The sequence below is a fragment of the Boleophthalmus pectinirostris genome, unplaced genomic scaffold, assembly GCF_026225935.1.
Source record: "Boleophthalmus pectinirostris isolate CB_2022bp ecotype Guang Dong unplaced genomic scaffold, ASM2622593v1 HiC_scaffold_12, whole genome shotgun sequence".
Lineage (NCBI taxonomy): Eukaryota > Metazoa > Chordata > Actinopteri > Gobiiformes > Gobiidae > Boleophthalmus > Boleophthalmus pectinirostris.
Genome location: NW_026571018.1, coordinates 3,777,300 through 3,788,232, shown reverse-complemented (window position 1 = coordinate 3,788,232; position 10,933 = coordinate 3,777,300). Strand labels below are relative to the sequence as shown.

The 10,933-nt window shown below is 43.4% G+C and overlaps 1 protein-coding gene across 1 annotated transcript; it reads right to left on the bottom strand.

Annotated features, from left to right (window-relative positions):
* Positions 1 to 505: 505 nt before the first annotated feature.
* LOC110159850 (neuronal acetylcholine receptor subunit alpha-10-like) lies at positions 506 to 9,152 on the bottom strand (the record flags this gene model as incomplete). Its single annotated transcript, XM_055148692.1, has 7 exons — positions 506 to 1,417; positions 1,516 to 1,715; positions 2,996 to 3,281; positions 3,363 to 3,609; positions 4,829 to 4,983; positions 5,235 to 5,388; positions 9,133 to 9,152. Coding segments are annotated over 7 exons (1,974 nt in total), but the record flags the coding sequence as incomplete, so codon positions are not given.
* Positions 9,153 to 10,933: the final 1,781 nt, after the last annotated feature.

Below are 10,933 nucleotides of genomic sequence, written 5' to 3'. Positions count from 1 at the left end.
CTGCAGTGTGGATGTAAACAAACACACGAGAGGAACTACTCTTGCCTTTTTACTTTTAAAGAACGCCTCAAACTGAATTCACAGTGTGGTTTTGTGGACTGGATGTCATTATTTGCAGAGGACAGTTTCTATTGATAATGTGGATGAGATGCTGCACTTTAAATTTACAACTTTACGAGAGGTGAGGAATAAAGTCTTGTCAGTATTTTCGCTATTTCCCGAGTTTGTATCTCGCACTTCTGTGTCCACTGATTCGTCTGCCCCTGACGCTCTGTTTTATTGGCTTTTACCGTAGCGTTGCTGATGGTAGCGTTGGTGGTTTGGTGGCTTTGTGAATCCAAATTATACTATTTATAGTCGCGGCGGAGAGTGTAGGGGTCCGAAATGTTTTCTTCTTCCTAGGGGGGAAAATAACTGAGAGGCACTGCTTTATAAGAACACTCATAACAAAGAGTTGGGTTGTATTAGTTCTGGTTGTAGTAGTAGTAGTAGTAGTAGTAGTACTTCAAATACTCTTTCCAAGTATAAGTACACTCATGATGAAGACCATGATGAAGAAGATCCACATTAGGGCTCTGTCCAGAACTTTGCCCACTTTTCTCCAGTCTCCAATGAGCGTCTGCGCATCTCTCTGCTCCTGGAACGAGGCGGCGATGGAGGTCACGTCGCCGCGGAGACGCCCCCACGCCGCGTCGCCACGGAGACGGCATCCGCAGCCGTCGCCACGAATCCCCGGACCGACGCGGCGGCAGCAGCAGTGACAGCAAACGCAGCCCGCGCTTCCGGACAATTCAGTGACGTCTGTGAATTTGTCATTCTTTCCGACGAATTCCATGTTTTTTCTCAAGTTTTCCATTTGCATTCCATCCCTGGAATCACAAACTCCTCCTGCGCCGCTCTCAGAAGATGATTTTCTAGACACTTTTGCTTTAGCGGCCGATTCGTCGCTCTCCGTTTCCACATTCGCCGTGTCATTCCCGTCTCCTGACTCGCGACTCACGTTATCGAACACTTTCACTTTCTCAAAAACATCGCCGTCATCTTGAAGTTCCTCTCCTTGTTTTTCCCGCCCAGATCTTTCCGTAATTCCCTCATCTTTAGCCTCCTCCTCTTGTCGTTGAATCTTTGTGGCAGCCATTTTGACCAAAGCCTGTCCTCCATTTTGTGTCCCTCCTCTCTCCGTCCTCTCGGTCTCTGTGTCATTTGTGTCTTTAAATCCAGTTTTTGTGCTGTTCCTGTCGCAGATCGTGTTGTTCCTGATTTCTTGAGGTCTCAAATTGGTGTAATTGGTCTGGGTGAGGCTCTGGACTTGCCGGGCACAGATCGGATTTGAGTTTTCTGTTTTGTTGATGGTCACTGAAACTTGATCATGTTTGTAACCGTTGAGATCGTCCCAGCCGTGAGCGCCCTCTGCTGCCTAGAGAAAGAGGAAGTGTTTTATATATTTGATCTGGTTAATACTGGTTTAGTCCTGGTTTAGTCCTGGTCCAGTCCTGGTTTAGTCCTGTTCAGTACCTGGCTCTCCTCGGTCTCTCTGCTGCAGGTCTCTCCCAGCTCATAGACCAGGCAGACCCGGTTCAGGTACTTCAGGACCAGGACTCGTACCCAGTGTGGGACAGGTCGAGCCTCGGGTCCACAGTGATGAAGGTTCATGATGAAGATGGTCAGAGCCGTCGACGCTGTCACCATCGTCATTGTCGCTATGTAGTATTTACCTGCAACACAAAACCAGAAGACCAGGACTAAAGCAGGACTCAACCAGGAATTAATCAGGTTTAAAACAGGATTAAAGTAGGATTAGACCAGGATTGAACCAGGGCAAAAGCAGGACTAAACCAGTGCTAAACCTGGACTTTACCAGGATTAAATCAGGACTAAACTACTAACCCTGGGGAGTATTCCATGAAGCGAGCTAAAGTGAAAGCCTGGTTTATTTGGCCAATCCAGGATTATCAAAGTCTCAGAAAAAGTGACTGACCAGAGGTGACCTGAGTTGCCGCAGTAACAAGCACTTGGAAACAAACCTGGTCGGGACCAGACTAGACTGTCAAGATTATTTTTGGCTCTGTCTCCAAGAATGTCTAAAGAAACAGTTTAGACAAAAGTTTCAGCCTGTGCATCACAAACCTGTGTTAGAAAAACACCTGTCTCTGTCTGATACCCGTGAAAAAGTGACTTTTAAATTTACATGTGGCTTGAGACTTTTACAGACAATACAGTCCTACGCACGAGAGACACATGTGCATGGACGCTGCACTTAACACAAACGCACAGCCTGTGGTCATTATTTCATTCAAATGCTGTTGCACATGTGTCTGTTGTGAGGGGCAGAGCAGCTTTTACACAGACAGAGGCTGGTTTGGACTCTGAGGATGAAGTGGTTTTCAGTGGGTTCTGTCTTCATTCTCTCTCGTCTCTCGCTCTCTGTCAAACTGCAAACACGTCAGCACGGATTTTATCGTTTCTCTAGGCTACAAAGGAAGAGTTCTGTTACAGCTTCACTTTTACACACAGCAGAACTTAAGCTCCGCAAGTACGGCCGCGCATCGGGACGGGGTCAGGCAAATTCATTCCCCAGGAGTATTAACCAGCCTCCTCTCTGTCCACAGAGTGATCGGGAGAGGGGGAGGATCGACCAGGATCAGATCAGAATGACTGGAAAATCAAATGCTGTGGCTGAACACTGTGGCTCCTCTCTCATTTAATCAGATAATAAAACACATCAGCACATCATTTCTGGCCCATTTCCATGATGGTGTTGCTCCATTGCTCTGGCCTTCCTAGAGTCAACCTGGAGCACACCCAACGCGCACCTTAAACTCCAGGCCTGAGTGGCTTTGGTCAGACTTAGGTTTATTTTTGTCATAGAACAACTTGAGGCTTAAGATGGAACTAGATTCAGTTCAGGATTTCAGGATAAGCCTGGATTTGTTAAGTCACTTTGATGGAATACCCCCCAGGTCTAGCCCAGCTCTGCCTCATCCCCGTCTCTCACCGATCAGAGGGACGCTTTCGGAGGGCGGCATGCTCTCTGCCACCAGCAGCTGAAACACAGTGAGCGCCAGCAGCACGGTGACGCCCAGGGACACCTTCTCGCCGCTCTCGGCCGGGAGATAGAACCCGAGCGGCGCCAGGAACGAGATCATCATGCAGGGCAGGAGCAGGTTGAAGATGTAGAAGGAGGCGCGGCGTTTGAGCTGCAGAGTAAACGTGATGTCCGGGTACGGGTCCGAACAGCAGCCGTACAAGATCACGTTCTTCTTGGCTGGCATCCCCAGGACCTGAGAGAAGAGACAAGAACTGAACCAGAACTGAACCAGGACTGAACCAGGACTGAACTTAAAACCTCTTCTAATCCTCACCTGCCACTCGACGTTGGGGACGAGGTCAGCGAGGTCGGCCGTGTCCAGCTCGATGTTCAGGTCCATCTGGTTCCCGTTGTGAGTCCAGGAGCCGAAGGTCAGGACGCACTGCTGCAGGTCGAAGGGGAAGAACGCCACGTCTACGGAGCAGGAGGACTTGGTGATGCTTGGCTGGTCCCACGTCACCTTACCGTCGCTACGCAGAGCCACGTTCGTCTCCATGGAACTCGAGAACTCATCGTCAGCACTAAAACATGTGAGAAGATTCAAAACAATATGTAGATAAGTTTTGGATAACCGTTTTGGTACAGGACGGTGCAGAGCTGTACATGAGCGAGTTCATGCAATTTGTGAGTATTTACATTCCGCCACTACATGTGCAGCTACATGGAGGATTGGCTCTTTATAGTCTGAGCAGCCACCTCAACAACAATTGCCCCCGCGCCTTGATTACGTCCCTCCGAACCACGTGAATCCTCGCAAAACTACGATCGGCGCACGGTGGTCCTCACTTTCACTTTTCACGGAATCTCTGCCCCACACCCGCCACCTGTCCCTGGCAAAAGTGTATTTTTGGTTGCTGGGGATGTTGGTTTTTCCGGTCAAAAATATGAAGATTGAGTAAAATTTCTTCCTGGAACTGTTAGTGCTGCACTTTACTTTTTTACAAGGAATTTATTTGTTTATAATATTTCATACATTTGCTGCTTATTTGAGAATATTTTATTTCCTTTATTAGTATTACAAAGCAGCACTTTGCATTTACTGTATTTTCCTCTTTGTATAATGTTAAAACAAATTGTTGGTTTAATAAAAACACAAATGAACAACAAGCAAATGGTTTTGCATTTTGTTCTCATACTGTATCGAAAATGAACCGTACTGTCGAAAGTGAGGACCACAGCATGACGACCGTAGTTTTCACATGGTTCAGAGAGACGTAGTCAAGACAAGGGTCAATTGTTGTGAAGGTGGCCACTTGAACTATAAAGCACTGCAGGAAACACTGCCACTTCAATCACGGACAAGTTCCCTTGTCATATTAATGAGCCTAGTAGCCTTGTAGTGGCTTCAGTAGTGAATTCACTCGTGCACAGCCCTGCATCGAACCAAACGCCCCGTACCAAAACAGTTCAGCACAAATGCATCTACCGTTACACCCCTAATTGGCAGATAATTTTACAGGTCAAGTGGAATTTACTCAGATCATGATAGAACTTTCTTAATTTAAGTTGTCTTAACTTGGCTAGATTTAGTTTTTTGCAGTGAGAGGACACAGTGACCCAAATAAAAGCCATTCATTTGTAATAATAATATTATAATATTTCAATGAAAATCAAACTCCTAAATATGACAGTCGAAAACTTGTATTGATCACAGGCTCCTGAAAATGTGTTTAAATCGTCTCTTCGGGAGAAGCGTCTGGGGAGGGGGAGGACAGAGGAAGCGTCTGGGGAGAGGGAGACCTGTTGTACAGCACTATGTCGGGCTTCCACACGTAGCGGCTCGGGATGCTGATGGAGTCGAGTCCGTCATAATCATCTTTGGACCAGGTCAGAAACGAGTCCATCCACACCTGCCGCACCCACAGGTACAGGGTCAGGATCTGGTTCCTCTCGTCCTGAAAGAGACGGAAGGGCATCTGACACATCTGACACAGAGGGAGGGCATCTGACACATCCGACACAGAGGGAGGGCATCTGACACATCCGACACAGAGGAGGGCATCTGACACATCCGACACAGAGGGAGGGCATCTGACACATCTGATACAGAGGGAGGGCATCTGACACATCTGACACATGTGGCACAGAGGGCGTGTGTGTGTGTGTTTGTTGTGTGTGTGTGTGTGGGAGGGCATCAGGGCTTTACCATGTCGATGATCTGGGACAGTGTGACCTGCAGTGTGACGCTGATGGCGTTTTCGGTGTTGTTGACAGGACGCAGGGCGCTGGTGTAGTTCATAAACAGGTCTCTGAAGAGCTGCTGAGCGTAGCGCCCCCTGGCTGCCAGACACACTGAAACACAATCATTTATTTTACAGTTTTTTCAGTTGCTTTTGCACATTTTATAAACTTTAAAAAATCTTTTGTACTCTTTGGAAAACTATACACACAATATACAAAACAGCTGTGAATGATTGAACAAGTAAAGGACTCTTTGTGGTTAAAACATAAACACAGTCATCAGATTTATAAACTTCTGTAATCGTCCTCCAGACACTGTCCAGAGAGTGGGGATCTGAACTGGGCCAGGACCTCAAAGTCTCTGTAGGGAAAACCTGGTTAATCTGTGTATCATTAGTTCATTCATTTTTCAAAATAAAACCAAAAATAAGGAAATGAAAAAACAATAATTTTCTTCATTATTTGTCTCCAAAACCAAAATGAAAAAACAGATAAGGATTAGCTTTTTCAATTTTCGATTTTGTGTTTAAATGAAGATTGGAAAAAACAGATAACGGCCATTTCCCGTTTACGTGACTTAAACTGCAAAGTCAGACTGAACCAGGACTAAACTAGGACTGAGTGTCGGGATGGGCCCAGAGGTAGGCCCACGTAGACCATCAGATGACCTCAGGTGAAAGGACCAGCGCCGAGCTCTGCGCCACTCAGGGCAAAGCGCAGCCGTTGTCTGATCACACTTTGCAGACACCCTGCTCCACACGCTCAGGGTTCTCTCTCTCGCTCTCTCTCAAGTCTAAGATTAGTTCTGGTCTAGACCTGGTTTAGTCCTGGTTCAGTCCCGGTGTAGTCCCGGTTTAGTCCCGGTGTAGTCCCGGTTTAGTCCTGGTTTAGACCTGGTTTAGTCCTGGTGTAGTCCCGGTTTAGTCCCGTTTTAGTCCTGGTTTAGTCCTGGTTCAGTCTGGCTTCGCAGTTTAAGTCACGTAAACGGGAAACAGACGTTTTTTCCTTTATTCATTTAAACACACAATCGAAAATTGAAAAAAACAGAAATCGTTATCTGTTTTTGTGTTACAGTTCAAATCCGTGTATAGATGTTTGCTGTTGTTGTGTTTTATGTTCTGTAAAGTGTTTTTTTAGTATTAATATGAGAATTAAAGTATAAATGGAATAGTATAAAAATGGATCAAATCAATGGTCAATGCTCCTTCAATGGAAAGTTTTGGTATTTGTGCCGACACTGAGACTTAATAATACTAACACATAACACTGTAAAACTGTAATAAAGATTTGACCATGTGCTGAGCGAGGGCAGGTCCAGGGGGCGCTGTGGAGCTGTTGTTTTTGGAGGGACACAGCGTCCTGCAGCAGAGACATGTCTGTATAAGGAAGTGTCCTTTATGTGGACATTACTCACACGGAGACTGGGACAGCACCCACAGACAGGAGATATGACGAGGGGGGGTAACAAAAGGACAAGGGGGGGGGACCAAGGACACGTGAAGAGGGAGAGAGGAGACAAGGAAAGGAGAGGAGGAGGAGATGGGGGATACGATATAGGAGTTAGGAGTTATGATGTAGGAATCAGGGCATAGGAGTTAGGAGACAGAAGGTATGAGCTCGAACACAAGAGTTAGACAGGAGTTAGGACATAGGAGACAGGAGTTAGGACACAGGAGTTAGGACATAGGAGACAGGACATAGGAGTTAGAACATAAGAGACAGGAGTTAGGACATAGGAGTTAGGTCATAGGAGACAGGAGTTAGGACACAGGAGTTAGGTCATAGGAGACAGGAGTTAGGACACAGGAGTTAGGTCAGAGGAGACAGGACATAGGAGTTAGGACATAGGAGACAGGACATAGGACACAGGAGTTAGGTCATAGGAGACAGGACATAGGACACAGGAGTTAGGACATAGGAGACAGGACATAGGAGTTAGGACATAAGAGACAGGAGATAGGACATAGGAGTTAGGAAACAGGAGTTAGGACATAGGAGACAGGAGTTAGGACATAGGAAACAGGAGTTAGGACATAGGAGTTAGGAGATGAGGGTGAGGAGACGTTTTTACTGTGAGTGTGAAAAGACAAACATCATCAAGAGTCTGACAAAGACCAGCTGGACCTCATCAAGACCGACTTTAGACCAATGAACTGTAGACCGAGTTTAGACCTAATGGAGTAGACTGGACTTAGACCTGGGACCTAATCTAGTCCGTCTTTAGACCTGATGTAGACCGGTTTAGATGAGGGACCTAATCTAGACCGGGTTTAAATCTAATCTAGACCCAGTTTAGACCGAGGACCAGTCCTGGTGTGATCCTGGTTAAGTCTTGGTCCTGGACCTGGTCTTAACAAAACAAACTTTAATGAGACTTTATGAGGGGGATTTTTTTTTTATAAACACATAAAATATGTCGCTCATAACAGAGATGAACCACAGGAGGAACAGAGGAGGAGGAGGAAGTGAGTTCACAAACTCAAGAGAATCTATCCTGAGAGAAGTTTGAGTGAAGCCAAAGGCCCGACAGAACCAAAACAAACATGTACACCTCAGCTGAGTATCAAAGAAATACAGAGAATTTAGTTTGTGACATTCATAAAGAGATTTGTGCATTTGGACAGGGAAGATTGTGTTTTTCTCTCAACTGGACGTAAATAAACTTTGATTTCTCGACTTGTTCCTCTGCAGTGACGCTTCGACAAATCAGATTCAAATACTCATCATGACGTTCCACCTTTTCCTGGTCGACTTTCAGAGAGATCGCATCAAACTCTACTCTACACACTCCAGTCTGACCTGAGCCACCGGTTTCCTCCATCAACCCAAAACACAAACAAAAGGTCAAAGTTTGTCCTGACCAAGACCAGCCCAAGATCTGGAGACGGGTCCCACGGCTCCTGACACAGAGTTTAACCCACAGACTCTGAAGGACGCGACAAATCAAGGCAGCAGACTTTTAAAAAATCCACGGAGCACCACCTGATGATGTCACCAGTCTGAACAGATGAATCGTTCTTTTCGTACTCAGAGCTGAGAGAAGAGTTTTGTGTTTAGACCTGAGCAGTTCTGTTTAACATTTCTCACTAATGCACCAACACTCAGAACAGAAGAGGAGTCTGTCTCTGTCTCCGTCTGCGAGTCCCAAAGTGTCCATATTACTCATTTTTCTGACCTGGGTTATAAAACTGTTTCCTCATACAAATATAACATTCACTCTTTAACACAAACCCTGCATATTTAGGCTGAATTCTTCCTGTGGTGATACAGGAAGTGCTCCACTGTGTGTTTAAACTCCACACACCTTCACTAGAATCATTTGGGTGATTTAAGCCCTGGATTTGCCGATCTCTACTGAACTAAAGATAAACGTTGCCTGTTCACTTGACTTCGCTTGTTTATTGTTTTGTCTGGAATGTTTCACAGTATGGCATTACACTTTTCTATCCTCATGGAAACCAAAAAGGACCAAAGTGACAGGTCAGAATTATTGTTTTTTGAGGTGTTTTCGAAGTGAATTTTAAAAGACAATTCTCTGGAACCGCTCTCAAAAGCATGTGTGTTAGTAGAGGTGGAGTAGAATTACGGAACAGTTTAGACGACCATATCAAAGCTTGGACTAACTTGGTGCATTTCAAAAAAACAATATAAAAATCTAATCTTACAGAAATTCTTAGAAGACTAGATATATTGTCTTCACAAGTAAAACACGACTATTACCTAAAAACATGCTTTAACTTTTCTTTTGATAAGATCATAAACGATACATTTTGTGACTTCTTTATTATTATTTTTAGTTTGTACAACCGTAAATGAAAGCAAAAACAAAAAATTCTTTCATTTTTTCATTCTCATTGTTATGGAAGCCCATTTCCGCCAGTAAATAAAAAATAAAAGCCTCACAGAAAGTCATAATTACAAGTTTAAAAATCATAATTACAAGTTTAAAAGTCATAATTACAAGTTTTAAAAGTTTAAAAAGTCATAATTATAATTAAAAGTTTTAAAAGTCATAATTTACAAGTTTTAAAAAGTCATAATTACAAGTTTAAAAATCATAATTACAAGTTTAAAAGTCATAATTTTCCCGTAGAAGCCGTGGATGAACCCACTACAAGTAAATATATGTAGTTATTTTACTAATTCACTTCACACTGTGTCTAAATGATTTGCCATATGCCCATATTACTCATTACTGAGCGACTCAAAGTAGTCTGTGCCAAGGGCCCTGCAAAACGTATCATTTCCCAACCAGGACCAGGAGACCGGGTCAAAAGGGCCAAAAGGTGCTTCATCCCCCGTTTGGACTAAACCCGCTACCATGGACAGAGGAACATAGACGGACACTTTGCACGTACTCATTCATATGGGATTTTTCTCGATCTCTCTCTCTTCTCTTTTTTGTCTTTTTACAACAAGTTAACGAGGAAATGGAGCAATGTGGAAACGTCCTGAGCTCCTGGAGCACGGCCTCTCCAGGAAAATGACCGTGTGCTTCCAAGACAAGGACAGATTCAGAATCAACTTTAAAACTCATAATTATGACTGTTAAACTTATAATTATGACTTTTAAACTCTTAATTATTAATTTAAAACTCATAATTATGACTTTAAAACTCATAATTATTAGTTTAAAACTCGTAATTATGACTTTTAAACTCATAATTATGACTTTATTTATTATTTACTGGCAGAAATGGGCTTCCATACATTGTGGTTTAATGTGCACCATCATAAACAATAAACTTTTGTAAATCATAAACAAAAAAAAATCCTTACATTCTCATTTTACTTATTTTGACACGACCATAAACGATAAAATTCTGTGCCTTGTTTATAATTTTTATTAGTTTGTACAACCAAAGTGTGCAGTTTACTTTGCTAGATGTAAATATTTGTAAAGTTCTGTGATCAATGTACATAAGAAACCACTTCATTTTTGAAACTATATCATAAGTTAAAAGAAATTTGTCTTCCTGCTCCTTTTCGAGAAATGTGTTTTTCTGTTGCTTACAGTTTGTACGTGTGTGATTATTGTTTCTCTCTTGCCACAAACTTGAAATAAAAACAAATGAATCAAACCTTAACCTGCTTGAACCCAGATCTTTAAATCTGATCTAGATCTGGACTTTAAACCATGTTGTCGATCTAACTAAACTCCAGATGTGATTGATGAGGAAACATTATAACATAGATCAGAAAATAGTGTAATATGTGAACTTTAGTTTTCAGATGTTTAAATATTTTTACAGATTATTTTAAATGATAAAAAGTTTATAAACTGACCTGAGGATGAGATCAACAGCAGACCGACCAAAGAGGGTCCAACAAGACACTTCACCATCCTGTAGACCTGGTTTAGTTCTGGTTCAGTCCTGGTTTAGTCCTGGTTTAGTTGTGGTTCAGTTCTGGTTTAGACCTGGTTCAGTCCCGGTTCAGTCTTGGATCAGTCCTGGTCTAATCCTGGTTTAGCCTTGATTTTAACTTGGTTTAGTCTTGGTTCAGTCCTATTCAGTTCTAGATCAGTCCTTTTTCAGTCCTGGTTCAGTCCTGGTTTAGTGCTTTTTTTTTGTCCTGATTCAGTCTTGGTTTAGCCCTGCTTCAGCCCTGGTTCAGTCTTGGTTCAGTTTTGGTTCAGTCCTGGTTTAGTCTTGGCTCAGTCTT